Below are 19,780 nucleotides of genomic sequence, written 5' to 3'. Positions count from 1 at the left end.
TATTTACATGTCAAATGGTTCAAGTATAACAAAGATGTAGGATGAGGGGATTGTCTGCTTCTCAAACCAGTGACTCAACAGATAGGAGACAGGATCTGGAAGGATGAGGTCTGGACAACATGGTTTACAGTTAAAGCTTTTAATAAAGTGCAGCAAAAACATGGCTGTAAACAATGCCCCACATTTTTTATCACATTATATGCAGCTATTACCGTGATGCAGACTATTTAAATGTCTTATCTTCCACTTCTTACACTGCTTAAAATGTACCATTGAGACTAATCAAAAGCTACAACGATGACCATGTGCATATGCTTCAGACCTCATCCCTCCAGGTACTATTACAAATGTTTGTCAAAAGTAAGATTCAGCATAAGAAGTAGAATTTCTAAGCGTCTGTGAGCCAGTCTTTGCAGATTGAGACGGATCACCTTTCTCTTGGACTTGAAAACTTTTCCCCCTCGTCTGTGGTTTCCTCCTCTCTCGCTCCCTCTCCTTCTCCATCTCCTTTTCTTTCTTCTTCCTCAACCTCTCTTCCTCTTTCTCCTTTCTCTCTCGCTCCCTCCGCCTCCTCCTCCTCTCCCTGGAGCTAAGTTTCTCCTCCTCTTCTTCAACCACTTTCCCCGTCCCAGTTCCATCACTGAAGTCCTGAATCAAGATTTTGGGGACTTGCATTTTCTGTGCCCCTTTTTTCTTTGCCTTTTTGGGCTGCTCTCCTCGTAGTCTGCGGAAGAGACCAAAACGTTTAGGGGTGGCAGGTGGCTCCTGCTCTTCCTCTCTCCCCTCTGTCACTTCTGTAGACAGTGGCGAGGCAGCTTTTAAAGACTCATCCGGAGGGGTTTCTGTTGGGTTTATAGCTCCAGGATTGGACGGTGGTTCAGTGTGTTTAACTTCAGGGAGATTAGTAACAGGTTGTGATTGGCTAGTTTTCTGTGGGACGGTGAAGAGATCTTCTGAGAGCCTACGCGCTAACCTGGACCCACGGGAGCTGGAAGACTTGCGGACACAGAAATCACCAGAAGACCGGTTACTACGGTGCCCAGAGGCTTGTGTCAGGCCGCTGTTATTTGGCTCAGTCGGAGAACCATCTGTATTTTTGACATGTGAGTCACTGTCAATTTGTGGACTGTCTGTCACGTCAGGAGTAGATATGAAGACGTCATCCTCTCCTACAGTGTTTTCTTGAACATTTTCTGTGTTTTCTTCCTCCTCTGAAGGACCTGCAGTGGCCTGGCCACTTGGTTCTTCAGGTGCAGGTTCCTCAGAGGTATTCATTTCTACTAAACTCGTTTTCCCATCAGGCTCGGTGGTGAGATTCACTGCTTCTTCAGCCTGCTTTGAAGTCTCCTCCTCCTCTGGGGGTGCTACAGAGTCTGGAGTCTCCACATTTATCTGAGTTTCAGTTGATGTTTCCTCTTCTTGTGTTTGACCGTTGTCAACCTGTGCCTCTGAGTGCACAGTCAAAATTGCTTCTTTTTTTTCCAGTGTGGGTTCAGATGTGACTGTATCACACTCTGTCTCTGAGCAATGAGTAAATGCTTCACTTGACTCTTTCACTGTGTCATCTGCAACCGGTATTTCTGCTTTATCTTCTGTGTCAGCCACTACACCAGTGTCCTCCTGTTGGATGCATTCAGGTGAAAACAGGATTAACGTTTCCGCTTCTGTCTTAGTCTCTGTCTTTGAATCTATGTGTTCTGAATCTATTTGTTCTTCTTCAGTCTCTGATTCATCCTGTGTAGATGGGTCTTCCTCTACCTTTTCTTCAGTTTCTGTCTCTGTTTGGGTGTGGCACTCTTTTCCGAACTCAGTTTCTGCTAATGACTCAGTGCTATGGTATTTTACTTCAGTTGCATCACCTTGTGAGCTTTTGTCTGTCTCTGTGGTCACTTCGTCCTGTGTCTCTATCTCTATTAGATCTGGGTCTGTGAAATTTCCTGCTTCAGTGTTGCTGTTTGTCTCTGAGCTGGGACTTGTCTCAGCTGTTGTTTCTGAGACTTCTGTGAAGGTGTCCATCTGTGTCTGTTGCTCATGTTTACTTTCTGTACTCTCTTCTGGTTTCATGTCAGCCTCAATCATCTGTTCTTGACTTGAGTCTACACTTGTGTGAATTTCTTCGTCAGCGTGTGTGTCTGCATCAGCATCTTTCTGTATCTCCCTCTGATTTTCCTCCACAGCAGCGGAATGTTCACTTTCAGACAGTTGTTCGTCTGCCTCCTCCTTTGTGTCTTTGGCCTCAATATCCTGGTCCTGGCCTTCATCATTCTGTTGTTCCAGGACTTGTGACTGTCCGGAAGAGTCCAGCTCTTCTCCCTGTTCAGTGGGCTGAGGAATATTTTCAGCAGTCTGATCTTTGGCTGGACCGTGGCTTGGTTCTGTCTCCTCATTTGTTTCTTCTGTCTGTTCTGAAGAAGCTTTGTCGTCCTCTGTTTCTTTGGGTTGGCTTTCCTCTCTTTCAGTGATTTTAATTTTGACTGGTTCAATCTGTTCTTTAACTGTCACTGTTGCTTCCATGTGCTCTGTTGGTGTGTTTTGGACTTTGTCCATCTTTTTAGGCTCCTCTAAACGTTCTTTCTCCTCAGTTTGTTCTGTTAGTTTCGACTCACTCTGTTTTTTGTGTTCCTCAGCATCCTCCTCCTCCTGAACGCCCTGCACCTTCTTAAAATTAAACTCATTCCAGTTTCTCCAGTCCTCTTTTGCTCCCATTGAAAGATGCCTCACAACTTTACCACCGCCTTCCCACTCACCTGGGTTAGCTTTTCCCCCTTTCCTCAACCTCTTGTGAAGGAGCGAAGGAGACAGTGACAGAGTGGAGGCCGAGCGAGAAAGGGGGACAGACAGGTTTCCTTTCTCTCTCTGTTTCCTGTCCCGTTCTTCCTCACTATGTCGAGCCCTCGCCCATGCCATCCGGTATCCCTGACAGCGGCCTCTGGGGTCAAAGGTGGATGAGGGTCTTTCTTTCCTCCATTTATTTAGCTCCTTCTCCGTCTGTTTCTCCAGATCTCTGGCTGACAGAGGCACTGAGCACACCTGAGAGTGCAGGGACAGGAGGGGCAAACATTATAGAGGTAGAGGTTGCAAATGCATGAATGAAAATGCATGAAAGTTGATGTGGGTGTAATTCCAGTTTATGGCAGCCAACACAGGCTGGAACATCATTTCAGCAGTTTATTACCTCTGCTATAAAAGCATCGTCTTCTTCTTGGACCTCCTCCCTGACGCCTCTCAGCCTCTCCAGAGTCTCCATCTGGCCCTGGCACTGCTTCCTCTGCTCAGCACGACCCAGCACCCGACGCACAAGCACCACCGCCACCTGGAGCAGCACCCGCACCCCTGCACAGAAGAGCCGAGAGGTAAGCACGAGCAGAGAGGTACAATGAACACCGGGGGAACGGTGGTAGCCATATCAAACCCATCACATGCTGTAAATTATTTCATTATTATTATATTTCAATATTCTGCAAATCAATATAGCACAATTATGATAGACACATTATTGCGTCTGAAAAAATAACACATTTAGTTTCCTCTTTTTTGGAAAAAATGTAATTTGTATCAGCCTATGTGGAGAATGTACCATAGCAGAAAAACAGATCCCAGACTCGGAGCAGAGTGTTGAAGGGCAGGTGGCGTGTGAACAGACACATCAGCCAGTCAGTGGCAAACATGAGGGGCTCCACTCCATGGTGCTGCAGATGTTTGTGCACAGCTGGACATGTCCTTTTCAAGACCCAGGTCAGCATGCCTGCATCAAACAGGACCCCCTCCTACACACACCAGGCATGGACGGCTCCATTAGCATTTTTGCTAAAGTGGGGCTAACTCATAGCACAAGCTCACAAAAATTTACAAATTCACTGTCCTATATTTGAAATATCTGTGTATGGGAAGCTAAACAGGTTTGAAGGTATCAGGTTTATTGTGTTCTTGTGTGGTAACGTGCATGTCCTCACCAACAGAGGGCTGTAGTATCCAGGCAGGTACTGCTCACTGATCTGCACCAAGCACCAGAACGCCTCCTGCCGGGGTTACATGAGGTGAACATTAGCGGCACAATAGCTAATTTTTTGAACATTTATTACCCTATTACAACCAAGGTATTTATGCCTCTGGGCCAGTGTTTGTGCTGTGTGACAAAGTGCCAAGATGCCAGTATTTTAATAGACAGATGACAGTAACAGTGGTACACATTCAAAATCTGAAAAGAGTTTTTGTTTCTCCAGTGAAATCCACACTAATGAAATCTTTTTGAGATTGGTTAGCAACATCTTTATTTAACAGAGGGGTAAATTTATAGTTGCTTGCTACCTCTGCAGGCATGTTCATCAGCAGCACTGCCGCCACAGGCCCCTGTGCCTGGCAGTAACCCTCTTCTGGTTGGTATTGAGTGTATGCTTTCAACACCCGGAACAAACCACGCTGCCTACACACAGACACACGCACCACAACAGTCAGACACATTAACCACAAGTTTAAAACTCATGATTATGTTTCAGTGAAACCCACATTTGATTAGAGAGGCGAGTTTACAAAGTTAAAATACAGCAGATTATATCACTGTCTATTTTCTAGTCTTAATGAAGTGATAACTTTCATTTTACCCCAGACACAGAGACAGCAGGAATGCAGAGATGGGGGTGGAAGTAGCAAAGGTGTGCTAAACAAACTGCAGGACTGTTCTACAGCTATCAACTCAACAGAAACAAGCATAAGTTTTAATGTTTTCTACCCATGTCCATCCTTGGAGAGGAACATTTCGTGGAAGGGGAACTGCCGGTCCAGGTCTCTTTCAATCACATCCACCCAGCTCTGCAGAGCAGGCTGTGAGTCCAGAGACTGGCACAGAAACAAAAATACCGAAGTGAAACATCTATAAATGTGGGTTAAATGTGATAATAAAACTGAGAATAGCAGCAAACAATTCTCACGATTGGAAAGCTGAAAAATGTCTCACATTTGCTTGATAAACAACATAAACAATTACTTGATTGTCAGCTCTGAATAATTCATCTTTTCATCTACATTTTAATCAATTTAACAACTAATTGTTTCTGAACTTGTTCTACTGCATAATTTGCAACAGGTTTTCTTGCCTCATAGAGGTTTTCATTTTGTTTCATCCTTATAGTGGCTGCACACAGCAGAGGCCAGCACTTTGCTCTGAGCGAGGCAGGGATGCCTTTCTGACACTGCACTTTGACCTGAAGAGAGAGATGCAGTCATAAACGAATGACAACAGCAACGTGAGTCTGTATTAGCAGTTGACAGTATGAAAGGCCCTTTTCATAGCAGACATTTTGACTTGTCATAATAGGAAAAGTGTCCCAGTAATGCATTACAAAACCAAGATGGAGTTTTCACCCGTGTCCGTTTGTTTGTTTGTTTGTCAGCAGGATTATGCAAAAAATACTTAACTGAGTGGCGCTGAACTTGGCTGTGGGATGGGGTATGGGCCAGGGAAGAACCCAATTAATTCTGTGGCAGATCCAGATCATTTACTATGAATTAGAATTTTTTTCTCTGTATTCTGTGGAAAAGGCCTCTCATCCTTCATTCAGTCTGGGAGTTGACATTTAATGGCTGTAAGTGTCTGAGATGGGACACACCTTACTGGTCTTCTTCAGCAACATGCGGTCCCATTGGAGGATGATGTTGATCCACTTGGTCTCCCTCTGCCTGACCAACTCCGGGGGTGGGCCCACACTCCTGACACAAAACAGCACACAAAACACGAGGTAAGTATTTTTAAAACATGTAACAGCCGTATTCCTACAGTAATGAACGCCTTCTGTGTGTCTCATCCATTGACTGTAGAGCACTAAGGCTCTCAAAGCAGTTAACAGGAGACCTTTCAGTCATCGTGCAGCATTTCTGCGTGCACTTTTGTGTGTTGTCATTACAGACAGGCAGTGCTCTGAAAAACAAGACAGGAAACAGGAAAACCACACGTTAGCAGTGTGAAGTCTCCATGGCAACAGGTCAGGATGTTATCAATGAGGAAAATGTGAAGGTGACAGGTAACTGTTTGTTAAGTTGGTCTTATCCTGATTTTACATTGCTTTATCTACAGCCCACCACCAAAATTTTTAGTTTCATTCTTGTTTGAATGTAACGTAAATATGTAGTCAGTTGATTCTGTCAGAGTTTGCTTGTATTGTCTGAAAGTATAAGTGTTCAGTATTTTTCATGTAAACTATCCTAATTACAGTTTGTACTCTCTACGGCATGAATTTTACATGTTTCTGGATAATTAAAAAGTAAAAAGTATCCCCAGAGTGTATTATAATGTAGCTATTGTAATATAAGTTGGGTCTCTTCCTTGGACCTCAAACAGGCCCGACACAATTTTGTGTTAAAGCTTTCTATCCTGCTTTAGAATTAAGCCTCATCGTTCAATTTGACGTCACTGCAGATTGGGATGCCTCTCTTCAACACAGGGCAGTTTGTCGATGACCCTATAAAAAACACTTATGAATATTTCTGCCAACATGTTCAACTGCAGGTTTTTTTGCACTGCCTTTTTGACCTTTTCATGTGGCTGTCTCTTCATTTGAGCTCACGGTTAACAGTGCAGTGAAGTTCAAACTTTCCTTCGTGAGTAAACAAGGCTTTCTTTCACTCTTTAGCAAAAACGTTTTGTTCTGTTTAGCTCTCTCTGCTCATTAACACTGAGCATTTTTATTCTCAAATAAATATACTGGTTCCAGATGATGTGGTCTCTGTAGAAATATGTGGCCTTCTTTGGAACAAAGTTTGTGCGGCCTGTCAGAGACTGCAGTCTTCTAATCGGATGGTTTGTCAGTATTCAGGGGAACATATAGTTTTGAATAATTTCTTCTGGGACTCACTACTGGAAAATATCTATCTTAAATCTGAAAAGCACAAGCAGCTCACATCCACCCTAAGACCATAACCTGTAATGAGGGACCACGGCTTGATTTATTTTAAGGGGTCACAAGCCATAGACATAGACATGAAAGACCATACTATTATACAGCACTAGCTAGTATTAATTGTTAATCATCAGATCATAGTAGTAGGAACATACATACATTGCTTTATTGTTGACTGAAATATGTATATGTACATTATATGTATGAAAACCTTACAAATCAGTTTCAATATGATCACAAATAATATTTTGTTTAAAATAAATACATCATTGTAATGGACTTATATTTTTAGACCTCACTGTGTGTTTCTTGTACTATATGTGTTTGATTTTGTCTCTATAGGGTCTGTATTTTTATAAATGTTGGACTTTCTAGAGTCTTATCTACCTTGAGACACAGTTTAATAATAACAGTTTTAATTTCACAAATTTCAACAGCAACCTCAGCCTAACTTTGTCTCTAGCATTTGACGTCTCCTTAAACACAGATATGAAAACAGAGAAACAGAATATCTGGTTGTGATAACTGTGCCAACCTCAATAACAGTACATGAACAGTAGACAAGCACACATGTGGAACTGCTCACCCTGCTGTGGATCCATTGGTCAGAATGAAGCCAAACCGGTCTGTCTCAGGCTCCACACTGACCTCTGACCCCGCATCAGATCCAGAGCTGTCCTCTTCACTGGGGTTCTTCTGGGATGGACTCGATGGACTCAACATCTTACTGATAGAGAAGAAGAGGCTCTCGTTATTCACCATATGCCTGTCTACTCTATCGTCACGACTATGTGAATCTGGTGTGAGTCTGCCTCAGAGATTTGTGACTTTACAGTGCCTTCCACAGGTAGAAATATCAAAGATGTGCAAAACCTTAAACCCAACCAAAAACAGCAATAGTAGTTAATAGCATACAAAGTATTTGTCTTGATGCTCAATAAGAATTGTTTTGCTGTACTTCATAAGATTTTAAGTACATGTACAAGTTCATGTTTTAACACGTCTCTGAATCGAGCCAAGGTTATGAGCTCGACTGCCTCAGTTTTTTAACATTAGTGTAAAGTAGTCTAAGTCAACTTCCTGTCCTTCAACCACAAACCAAGAAGATATGGCCAAACCTAGAGCACAGTTATTAAAACTCTTAAAATATGCATCTAAACAAAGTTACCTTTTACATTTCCGTCATGTTTAAGCACTCGTTGCCGAAGAGGTGAAGTGTGAGATACTCCAGTGATGAGAGAGGAAGACAAACTTCCTCTCTCTCTCTTGCTCATTTGCTCTCTCTCTCTCTCTCTCTCTCTCTCTCTCTCTCTCTCTCTCTCTCTCTCCCCCTCCCTCCCTCTGCCTCTATCTGTCAGTATTACAAATGCATGATGACTGCATGGTGGAAATCAACTTCCCTTTGTCAAACGCTGTAAACTGCTATAGCAGTAAAATTGACTATTTATGGAATAAAGTCTTATTTTTAGCTGTCATGGAAGTGATAATCATGATTCATCAAACATGACATCAGAGTGAGTAAATGAATATGTTCTGCTGATTGTGTCCTTAAATGGGCTTCCTCTTGTCTGGACAATGTTTATGTCATTTTTGATTGCTGTAGAAAATAGTGCAATTATACGAGCCCAGAAGTAATTTAAATAAAGTAAAAAATATCATCAAGAGTGCAATGTTTTTGCTATTTCCTCTCCAAGAATGGGAGATTAACGAGGCGCACCTGAATGCAGCATAAATACGACTGCGCAGTTCAGGGACCGCCGTCTGTTACTGCTCACCTAAAACTTGAGAAAGGTAAGTCTAGTGGAAGATAATTATAAAGACGAACTGGTTATTGTCGCCAGTCATTTTAGGCTTCGGTAATAGGAAATCTATTGTGTTCATTGAGCTGTTATTCGTTTTCTGTTAAATTACCCTGAATTAACTAAGTCCTCTGACAGTGAAGTTGGTGAGCGACCTAATTGTGGTAAATTACCAAGACAGGATTTAGACCTCGGTATGACGAACGTGTAAATTAATGTAAATAACCAAATAAACACGTTTGCTAAAATTAGTAACCGGGAAGCTACATTTAGCTAACGGTTATTTTCACTGCTGTGAACAAGCATCCCTTGTCGGTTGAGAAAATGAGGCAACCAGAGCATCATTATGTTAACACTAATAAAAACAAGTCAGCTGATTAAAATCAGATATGTATACTACAGCGTGGTTAAATTTGTTTTCACTTGTTAATAAATGCTTACCATATGTAACACAATAAAATAACTAATTCGGGAGACTTTCTGTTAATATTACAGAGTTAACTGGTGACAGCTGGTCTAGTAATGGCGACTAACGCGTTAACGCTGCTTAATCGTATGAACTGGGTTGGACAGTTGTCGATTTTCCCATTCTCATGGAATGCCTTAAAAGTGGCAAACCGCTGACGTAACAGCGGGGATTTGGGGCGCAAGATTACAGGATGGTTGTGCTTAGTCAGCTGATAGCCTCCCTCCCTCCCTCCCTTGTTCTCAATGAAGGGCCGCTTCCCTCTACTGTGCACATTTTAGTTCCTCTAACGTGTTTCAGCTGTTTCAGTTTGCTTTTCCACTACCTTTTTTGTTCAGATGTCCAACGTTACTACAGTGAGTCTGCGTCTTCTCCACTGCTACTCGAAGCAAGGTACTACTGAAACAGGTGTCATGGTGAAGATAATATCTATACGCACAAAATGAAGCATTGTCACATTACATTTGTATGTATCTCCAGGCACGCTGGGATATGGTCCTGGCATCATGCGCCCATTTAGTCTCAGCTCACACAGAGAGGGCTATAGTAAGTACTGCTGCAAACCAATAGCTGTGCATATATGACATCCTCAATGGAGAGAAGACATGTGGCCATGGTTTGGAGTGATCTGACCATACACCCCTGTCTCCCTCTATTCTACCTGCAGAGTATGTGAATGCTCAGGAGCTGCCGACAGACCTGAGGTCCATCACTGACCGGGCTGCCACAACCCTCCTTTGGACTGAACTTTTTAGAGGTCTCACATACTGTGATTTCTATGCAGATAGCCCATGTCATGTGCAGGGTTAGAAGATAAGCCTAATGATATTCTATATTTTTATTATTGTGACCAAATCTCATGAAAAGGCATGAACCAGCAATTGATTTATCCTGCTAACAAGTATTGTCTGTGTAGTCAAAATCCAATATCTTATTCCTCCTCTATTAAAAACACATAAAGAGCCACGCTCTTGTTTTTTTCATTACAATGAGCTAATTAGTTTATTTGACTTTATGAGAGGGAGGACATCAAATATAAAATCTGTTGTTATCCTTGATGTAAAGAGTGTAAATATGCAGTAATCCAAGTGAATCAGTAACAACACATTACCAATAATACAATGAAGATCTGAATTGTCAAGTTTGTAAAGGTTTAATAAGAGTCCACATAAAACGCCCTTTTTGCATTATTTACAAGCCCCTCACAAATGCACTATTTAATCACATTTGCTAGAAAACAACAGTGGTTTTAGGAAATCATACTACTTTTTATAAAAATGAAATATTTATGACCTGTTTTTAAAAGATTGAAGTTGTGTACAAACAAAAGGGGGCGAGTGCTATGTGCTACAGTCAGGGCAGAAATTGGAAAGTGATGAGTGATGGACTGACAGGTTTGTCTTTTCATGGGATTTGACAATAAAAAAATATAGAATAAAACCAGCACTGTACTTAACATGAGACATCACTCTCTTTGATGCTACGGCAAAACCTCCCTGCAGGTTTGGCGATGACTATGAGTTACTTGTTCCGTGAACCTGCCACCATCAACTACCCATTTGAGAAGGGACCTCTGTCACCCCGCTTCCGTGGAGAGCACGCCCTCCGCCGCTACCCGAATGGAGAGGAGCGCTGCATTGCCTGTAAGCTGTGTGAGGCCATCTGCCCTGCTCAGGTGAACACAAACACACTGACAGTACCTGCTATAAACACAGAGCCATATTACCCTGAAGTTTATTTATGTTGCAGCTTTCTAAATCAAAGGTCACAGACTGCATCAAGACAACTTGTTACTTTTGCTTTTCACTTTTCAAAATAAAGCCCAAGAATTTATCTTTGTTTTTTGAATGGCAAAAAACAGGCATAAGTAATTTCATAGAGATACAATTAGCAGTGCACACACTTGGTAGATCAACCCTTTTTGACTTTTAGGGACTATGATGCATTATCAGCAGCTCTTTATTGTTTCCTTTCTTCATTTTTGTCCTCACTTTATGTTAGTGGATGCATATTCTGAGCTGTTCTCACTGTAGGGTGTTCAAAATACTGTCCTCTGGTAGCAGCAGACACAACAAATGTGGGATGCTTTAAGACATCAAATCTAAGGGGAAAATCATCTTACATCAATCCCTTTTTGTGCATATGGGAAAACAAAAGCGGTGAGCCTTCATCACATATCAGTGACTGTTTGTCTGTACTTTTCTGATGCAGACCTGGACTTTACATTGTGCAATATAGTGTTCAATTTATACGACCAAATTCTCTCTCTCTCTCTCTCAAACACAAACACACACAAAAAACAAAGACAAAGTCAGCTTTTATGCACAAATGTCAAAAAAACTGTTTATCTTATAAAGTGTGTGGCAGTATTCATGCCACTAATACTATTCACGTCATACCTAAAGTACATCCTGTTTTCTGTTGATGCTATGATTTAATTCTACAGACTAGTAAATTCAACCCAATCCTGCACCCATTGAATCTCACGATCCCTGCTGCTAAGGCTGTGACAAATTCAATGCTGAAATCTCCATCTGTCTTGTCTGACTCTGGTTTTGTCTCCTCACTTTCCTGCCTGTGTGGAACCCAGGCAATCACAATTGAGGCTGAGACTCGGGCTGATGGCAGCAGGAGAACTACACGCTATGACATCGATATGACCAAGTGTATCTACTGTGGCTTCTGCCAGGAAGCTTGTCCTGTTGATGCCATTGTGGAGGTGAGAATAAGCTTAGACCACAAGTTGTATGGCACTGAACCAAGGTGGCTGTTGGCAGCGTAAACTGTATTTACATATTATATTTAAAAATGTATGTAAAAATGTATTTAATGAATAGGATATTTTCAAGTTTTGTGCCACGAGAACCTTTTGGCAAATTTTCTCACAGAGGTGAGTATCAGTTTCACATTTACATGCCCAGTATTTATTTACACTGCATGCTTACACATAAGTACACAACACTCTAGGCCTCAATATGCTTCAAACAAAATGCTTGGAGGATCTTTAAACAGGCGTAAAAACCTCCTCTTTGACAGCACAAACTTGTAACTTTTCTAATCAGACAATCTGACAATTACACCTGTGATTGGTCAGATTTGTGGAGATTTCATTCTTTTCACAACTACCTCTGCCACTTATAGTGTACAACTTTTCATCCATAAAAGCAACACAATGAGTGCCTCCTCCCTTTAGCCAGCTTTCAATTTTGCCCATTCCAATCATTTTTGCCTTTAGACATAATCATGCGACACTACCTAGTTTGATTGAAGCATATTGAAGCCTTAACAGAGGAACTTGAAATCTTGAGATGAACTGTTGAATTATTGTACCATTAGGGTGTACTGAACCATGCCTATGGTACAGTGTATTTTTACTGTTTGGCACAAGAACTAAAGGCATGGCATATGCTCAGTTAAACCAAAACAAAAAATAGAGATGATTATGCAGATTATTTATCTTAAATTTAATCCCTATCTTCCACAAAATGGAAAGTTATTTATCTACTGTAATCAAACCATACACTCAACCCACCATCAAGAACCTGTTATAGAACATGAAACTAATGTCATCTGTGTGCATTTAGACCTACAGACCTTTTAATTTTTATTTTTTTGTCAATTCCTCCCTCAGGGTCCAAACTTTGAGTTCTCCACAGAGACCCATGAGGAGCTGCTATACAACAAGGAGAAGCTGCTCAACAATGGGGACCGATGGGAGGCTGAGATAGCAGCCAACATACAGGCAGACTACCTGTACAGATAGATTGATTGTCATATCTGCACACTGACCAAAAAGATATGTCACACATGAAAATTGTGTATCTTATCATCATTCTTTGCACTTAAGAGATTACTTGTAGCTTTAAAGATTTTTCAATGAGTTACATACTGTATGAGCAGTAAAGCCTTGCAGCCTCAGATTCTGTTGTCAGAGCTGAGAAAAAATATAAAAACGCACAATTTTTGTCTTGTGTTTGAAAGATGGATGATACTGCACTGCGTGATGTGGATTGAATAACCTGTAACCCATGTACCCTATGCACATGTCTATGATAGACTATTTTCTGCTGCACTTTAAAAGCATGATTTATCTGCTTTCACAGGTAGGACATTTCTGAAGGAGTATATTTATGTAATGTTGCTGATGCTATTTAAGAAAGTGAAATAAATTATGTTTTCAAACTTAAACTCTTCATTCATTTACCTGTGGTATTAAAATTGGTGCTGAAACAATTAGTTGATTGACAGAATAGTAATTGCCAATAGTTTTAATATTTAATTAATAATTTGATACATCTATCAAACAAAAATGCCAAAAATCTCTGGATCTAGCTTTCAGTGTGTGAGGACTTGCTGTTATTTGTTGTTGTATCACCATAAGTATCTTTTTTGGACAGTTTTGGACTATTGGTTGAACAAAACAAGCAACTTAAAGACTTTAGACTCTGGGAATTTGTAATAGTCATGCCTTTTACAGAAAACTAAAATACTTTTCATCCAAATATAATCAACAGATGCATAATAATAATGATTTTCACTTAATTAAATTATTTCTGTAAGCCACGATTACAGTAGATAAATAACAATGCCTAGTTCCAGCTCTGTTTTATTTGACAGTAAACTAAATATATTTGGTTGGATAAAGTAACATAACAGCTAACAGGTAAATTATGGTGAACATTGTTTTGTTATTCTCTAATATCTAGACCTGAACATGAATTGGTATAAGTATAATAAATGAGTTGGTAAGACCTGACTAAGTGCACCCTCTAAGTTTGTGATAGGAGATGCGCTATTTTTCTTTATATTTTACAGAAATTAATGAGGTGAAATTGGGACTGACAGACTGCTGAATCATGCTCTGTGAACACTAGGGCGCTTGCACTAAACTCAAACAAGTTTTTTTTTTTTACCGCTGCGATGGTCACATGATAAGGGCGGAAACTGACTCATAGTCCACGCCGAATCTCCCGCGAACGCAGCCATTTACTCTTTCCTCTCTTCGCAGTAGCACCGGTGAGTCTCTATATTCTTCTCTCACTCCAGCCCATCCCAGATTTCAAGTTTTTGTTTATCGAGAAAGTCAGTTAAAACAAGTGCAAACTTGAAGGTATGGTTTGGCTCCGTATGGCGCTGTATGTGTAGACATGTGAGGAAGGAGCGGCCAGACTAGGCCATTGATTTTTCTTGTGTTAACTAGCGGCTAACTTAGCCGTTAGCTTGATGAAAAGAATGGCTTCCATGCCGTGCTGGCTAAGAGGTTAGCAAGCACTGCTCTACCTCATCCCACTGCTTTGTTCTTGAAACCCGCTTAATTTCTCTAATCAAGAGTATTTACTATTACTGAAAAAAACCAAAACGTGAGTACCTGGAGTCAGCTTGATGTGTGAATTTCGCTTCTTGTCTAAGTCGGCGGCTGCATGGAACACATTAGATGGTCTCCCAGCCCGATTGTTCCAGTCGAACAAGAAAAAGTGCGGTCGCGCTTCGTATGGCGCACTCAAACCAACGTTAGTTAGCTTGTTAGCCAGCTAGCAACCGATAGTCTTGAAGTATGGCTTTAGAAGCGAGCTATCCGTGCGTTCATTCATATTATTTACCGCACAGGCTTTTTGTGTGTATTTGATTTCAACATATTCGGACGTTAACATTAAACGTCAACGTTTCATGCAAACGTGTCGAGCCGTTAGCCCGGATAGAAAATGCTAGAACCGGGCATCGCTAGGTAACAGGCTGTGGAGTAAAGCTGCTGGTTGTAAAGCAAACCGCTCAAATCGTCAAAATAACACGCTGTAACAAACCGCGGCTGTTACCCCACAGTTAACTTCTCTAATAATTACATCAAACCAGGTAGTTGCTAACACCGCTAGCCGAAAATGCTGATTGCTGTCTAACTTAGCAGACAGACGGGAGGACTGAAAACGTGCTAACTATCCCGCCTTGTTTTGTTTAACTCAGAAAAATCGCAACTATGGCGGAAGTGACAACGTGTGTGGCCATGTTCAAGGTAAGTGTTTGTTGTGTGGCAGTGAAGACATCGCTTAAGTGTTGTTTATCCATCTTTTTAAATTCAGAGGACGATATTTGCAGTATATATGCTTACTGTGCTGAACCAGTATCAACCAGTCTAAACTAACTGTGCTTGCTCATAGCTGGTGTTGGTGGGAGATGGAGGCACCGGGAAAACGACTTTTGTGAAGAGGCACATTACAGGGGAGTTCGAGAAGAAATATGTTGGTGAGTACCTCCATGTTGTGAAGTGAATGACACCCCAATATGTTACAGATGAGTGAAGATGTAGCAAGACTGATGCTTAGTCATTTACACTAAACCATTGTGCATAAATCAGAAGCAGATCAACTCACTAGCAGACCCTGGGTCAAAACTTAAGATGTAGACATCCACTGAGCCCTCTGGGATTAGATATATTCGTATTGGAGTATATATCAGCTGAGTAACAACATGGTACACTACAGAGATGCTGAATTAGTTTTGAGATAATTTAGAAACAGTGTCACCATGATGTGGTTTGTCCACCAGAGAGCACTGACAAGTTGACTTTCCAATTCCAAAATGCTCTGCTTAGCGTGTATTTTGGTCAATAATAAAAAAAATAAAAAACCCAAATGTAACAACTCCCCATTGAGAATGTTTTTTCCTTTTAAGTTCCAACTTCTGGGATGTTTAATTATATATTATGGAGCACCTTTTGGAAAAGAATCTAATCCAGTAAGGCAATATCGAAGAGACACTGCAGTGTAATTTCTGCAGATTGACTTCATTGTTTATGTGCTGTTAAAGCAATTAAACATCCACCCCACTGATGTCCTTAATGATTTCTTTCAATATATCAATCTTCCCCATTCGTGTTTCTCTTTTCATGACTTTTTCCCCCTATAAGAGTTTCATCATACATTCAACCTTTCTTTCTCTCATACAACTTTTCTTTGCTTGTAATTTTAGCTACTCTGGGGGTAGAGGTGCACCCCCTGATGTTCCACACCAACAGAGGAGCCATCAAGTACAATGTGTGGGACACAGCTGGTCAGGAGAAGTTTGGGGGCCTGAGAGATGGCTACTACATTCAAGGTGCTTCTAATAATCCTTTACATGTTGTTCAGGTTATTAAACCTATCTCTCCATGTGCTATACATTTAGATGTAACCACCCCCTACTGGAAATATTGTGTTTAAAAACATTTGTTACCTCCACAGCTCAGTGTGCTATCATCATGTTTGATGTAACCTCTCGAGTCACCTATAAGAACGTGCCCAACTGGCATCGTGACCTGGTCCGTGTCTGTGAGAACATTCCCATCGTCCTTTGTGGCAACAAGGTCGACATCAAAGACAGGAAAGTCAAAGCCAAGAGCATTGTCTTTCACCGCAAGAAGAACCTGCAGGTAAAACTCAGCTCACAAAGTTATCAATATGTGTCCACCCTCATGCATACATAAGTTGCATGTGAATTATAGAAAGCTTTTCTTTGAATGATGATTCTAACTGACATACACTGCTCTGCCCCCCAGTACTACGACATTTCTGCCAAGAGTAACTATAACTTCGAGAAGCCCTTCCTGTGGCTAGCAAGGAAGTTGATTGGGGATCCCAACCTGGAATTTGTGGCAATGCCTGCCCTCGCTCCCCCTGAGGTCCAAATGGACCCATCCCTTGCTGCTAAGTATGAGGAAGAGCTTCAAGTGAGTATGACCATAGAGGCACAATGTCTGTTCAGGTTACTGTATGTTGCAGTTTCCAGTCTAATCTAGAGGCTTCTGTACCTAAGCCAAATATTCAAAAGCAAACTCAGCAGAGCACAGCGGTACATTGAGAATCTGAAATGATTCGTCTTATCTCCTGCTCTCCAGGTTGCATCACAGACAGCACTCCCAGATGAAGAAGATGACCTCTAACCTGTTTCCTGATTTTTCCCCTCTCCCTCCCAACCGTGGAAAGGAATTTGTTGGAGTCTTGCCCCCTTACTGTAAAATCCCTTTTCAGATTTTTTATTTTTGAATTTTTCTGTTTGTTTTAAAACTAAGGAAAAAAAACTTGGTGGAAAAGTTGTGGTTCTGATTTCACTGTATAAGACGCACCCCATCCTAGTGTTGTCGTTGGCATGGCAACGTGCTACTCTTCATCATCGAGCACCCTCCACTGCACTTAGCCAGCTCACATAATGCTGTAGTACGGTGTACTGGAAGCACTAAGGGGAGTAAACTTTGAATAAAAACATTCTCAATATAACGTGTATTTGTTTTTATTTCCCTGGACAGCAGTTCCCCTGAACTCAAAGGGAGACTTGGAGTTGAAAGACCACCAGTAGCTTCCTCGTGGATGATATTTTGAGCTGCTATGATAGGAAAGGCACAGGTGTTGCTAATATCACTACTCAGACTCTGTTCAATTCGAGTGTCCTGGTAAGCCATGACACTGCAACAGTGAGCAAGCATGTATACTGGCATCCTTAAACTGAAAGAGCCAAAGGAATTTATCATTGTTTATTATTTACACGTGTTCTTTGCATAATGTTACCTGTAAACTTGTCTCACTTAAAGGCCATACTGATTTAAACAAATGCTTAATAGGATATTTAAATGATAAACCATGATATATTCTATGGCACAAAATGTGTGCAGAGCTGGATGTTACAAAACCCGGGCAAGTAAAACCAGAACTATTTGTATTGACAGCCTGTTTCTGTAAAATTGGGTGAACTTATCTTGTAAGGAGTAGGCCTACACAAGAGTTGGATCTGTTTTAGACCATTTGCATTCAGACAAGATAAAATCAAATGTAATGAAGCAAGGCTGGTTGTCCCTGGTTCAATGCATGTCAGTGGGTTGTGCAATTTGAAGGGATTTGGATTTTCACATATTTTAATATATTAACCAAGACATGCCCATCATAAGTAACTAATGTCACTATTTTCTAGAGCAGTGATGCGTGTCAAAATCTGTATTTATGAGCTTCACCGTCTTACTGTGCTCACTCAGTTCCTATTCTCACAAAGCAACCGACCCCAAAACCTTGGGCTCCGATTGTGCAACTTCAACTGAGGACTCCTGGTTGGGTCCATGGGCATACATTAAAGGAGACGTGTACTCTGCTGTGTGCCACTGAAACTGATGGAAACTTGGAGAGGACAGGGTGCATGCACAATACCCAGCGGGTGGGGGGTGGGGAGATAACAGGGGCCCCAAACTAGTTAATCCGGCCATGTAATGGGGCTCAGTGATAGAGCTTTAGTAGATCAACAGATGAAAAGATTTCCAGAGCTATTTCCCTGTGCTGTATCCTGCTCAACAGCTTATTGGCCACCAGGTGTCAGTCATGTTCTTTCATTCACAACTCAGCCCCCCGTTACGTAATAGTTCACCGGTGTGACGTGTGACGTCTGTACACGCCGTGGTTATCACGGAGCTGGGTTACAATGGAGCTACATTTCATTACAGTATTCAGGTATTTCACAGGACGCCAGTTTACAGTTTTTTTTTTATTATGCATTACAAAAATAAAATGGTTAATCAAGCATTTCCTGTTGGTATCATCAGTCAATTAGCACAACTGCATGTAAGCAGGTAGTTGCCCTCTTGTGACAGCACCATGGGGTGGTTGATGTTGTTTCTTTAAATTAAGGCCTAAAATCTACTAATTCGCTTTTGCTTTTACTATACTACCTTAAAAATTCAAAAACGCGGTATGTACTGGCGTATTGACTTTCACAGCATCACTACTAGTACGGTAACCCCTTGTGTTGCATTTACGTGAAATTATAAACGCGGAAATACGACATTGCTACCCAATCATAATACATACTTTTCCTTATAGATATTTACCATAATTCATACTGAGGTGGGAAATGTCACCTATGACGTACGAATTCATTCATTGGCTTAAAACAAAAATTAATTTGCTAAATAAGTAAACATCAGAGATTTAAAAAAAAAAAAAAAAAAAAGTAAATGTGTGATAAATGCCTCTTAGAACAGATGCAACAACTCTGGGTAGTTTTATTTTGAATTTCTAATGCTTTTCTGACGTTGCTGATTCTACATGTCAGCCCTTTTAAAACACCTCATTTGTATGTTCTCCTCAGGGCCCATCCTTTCACCCTCACAACCTGAGTTTATCATGGCAACACTGATCTTATTGGTTGTGAGGGAGCCGTCAGATTTGAACTTCAGGTTTTCTCTTGCTCCTGTTTTGTTCCCCTTTAAAGAGCCAGACAGGCCCACTTTTTTGCATTACAAATTTCATCCTAAGTGTGCTCACGGAAATGAAGACATTAAATAGACAAATGAGTACTAATGTGCAGACTGGTGTCTTTGATATGTTTTACTTTGTGGGATAAAAAGTGAGTATTTTCATAAAGTGATGATCATTCTGTGTAAATTTCACATTTGCAAATTTAAGTGGACCGACCTTCATCGTCCACATGTTTTCCTCTGTCCTGCTGAGGAAAATCATGTGAAATAACAGAACAGATACAATTATGTGGAATTATTTTGTCAACTGTTGTCAAGAATGCACTTTCAATCTCATCCTCAAAGTCCTCACTGGAATGGAAATTTGAACATTTACAATCCCATGACAATTAGGTAAACACCATTTGCTGAGGAA

The 19,780-nt window shown here is 41.0% G+C and overlaps 3 protein-coding genes across 5 annotated transcripts; 2 read left to right on the top strand and 1 right to left on the bottom strand.

The window, feature by feature from the left end:
• Positions 1-123: 123 nt before the first annotated feature.
• On the bottom strand, positions 124-14,664 carry tbc1d10c (TBC1 domain family, member 10C). 2 transcript variants are annotated; one of them, XM_071506743.1, is made up of 10 exons: positions 14,527-14,664; positions 7,480-7,620; positions 5,607-5,706; positions 5,094-5,201; positions 4,730-4,836; positions 4,309-4,423; positions 3,954-4,019; positions 3,578-3,767; positions 3,176-3,333; positions 124-3,030 (listed from the first exon to the last, which is right to left on the bottom strand). In XM_071506743.1, the coding sequence occupies exons 2-10, from the start codon at positions 7,614-7,616 to the stop codon at positions 355-357; spliced, it is 3,657 nt and encodes a 1,218-aa protein (XP_071362844.1). In that variant the 5' UTR covers positions 7,617-7,620; positions 14,527-14,664; the 3' UTR covers positions 124-354. The 2 variants fall into 2 exon arrangements, with proteins under 2 accessions (XP_071362844.1, XP_071362843.1); XM_071506742.1 differs by lacking the exon at positions 14,527-14,664 and adding an exon at positions 8,062-8,191.
• ndufs8b (NADH:ubiquinone oxidoreductase core subunit S8b) lies at positions 8,585-13,346 on the top strand. Its single transcript, XM_071506750.1, has 7 exons — positions 8,585-8,684; positions 9,497-9,551; positions 9,639-9,704; positions 9,826-9,915; positions 10,661-10,833; positions 11,749-11,877; positions 12,790-13,346. The coding sequence occupies exons 2-7, from the start codon at positions 9,497-9,499 to the stop codon at positions 12,919-12,921; spliced, it is 645 nt and encodes a 214-aa protein (XP_071362851.1). The 5' UTR covers positions 8,585-8,684; the 3' UTR covers positions 12,922-13,346.
• Positions 14,068-17,404, top strand: ran (RAN, member RAS oncogene family). 2 transcript variants are annotated; one of them, XM_071506748.1, is made up of 7 exons: positions 14,068-14,174; positions 15,117-15,165; positions 15,311-15,395; positions 16,122-16,247; positions 16,373-16,560; positions 16,687-16,857; positions 17,026-17,404. In XM_071506748.1, the coding sequence occupies exons 2-7, from the start codon at positions 15,130-15,132 to the stop codon at positions 17,068-17,070; spliced, it is 651 nt and encodes a 216-aa protein (XP_071362849.1). In that variant the 5' UTR covers positions 14,068-14,174; positions 15,117-15,129; the 3' UTR covers positions 17,071-17,404. The 2 variants fall into 2 exon arrangements, with proteins under 2 accessions (XP_071362849.1, XP_071362850.1); XM_071506749.1 differs by lacking the exon at positions 14,068-14,174 and adding an exon at positions 14,646-15,008.
• Positions 17,405-19,780: the final 2,376 nt, after the last annotated feature.

The sequence above is a fragment of the Trachinotus anak genome, unplaced genomic scaffold (genome assembly GCF_046630095.1).
Source record: "Trachinotus anak isolate AG129_WGS33_773 ecotype Australia unplaced genomic scaffold, CSIRO_AGI_Tana_v1 ptg000021l, whole genome shotgun sequence".
NCBI classification, from domain to species: Eukaryota; Metazoa; Chordata; class Actinopteri; order Carangiformes; family Carangidae; genus Trachinotus; species Trachinotus anak.
This window is presented reverse-complemented; position numbering and strand designations above follow the sequence as displayed.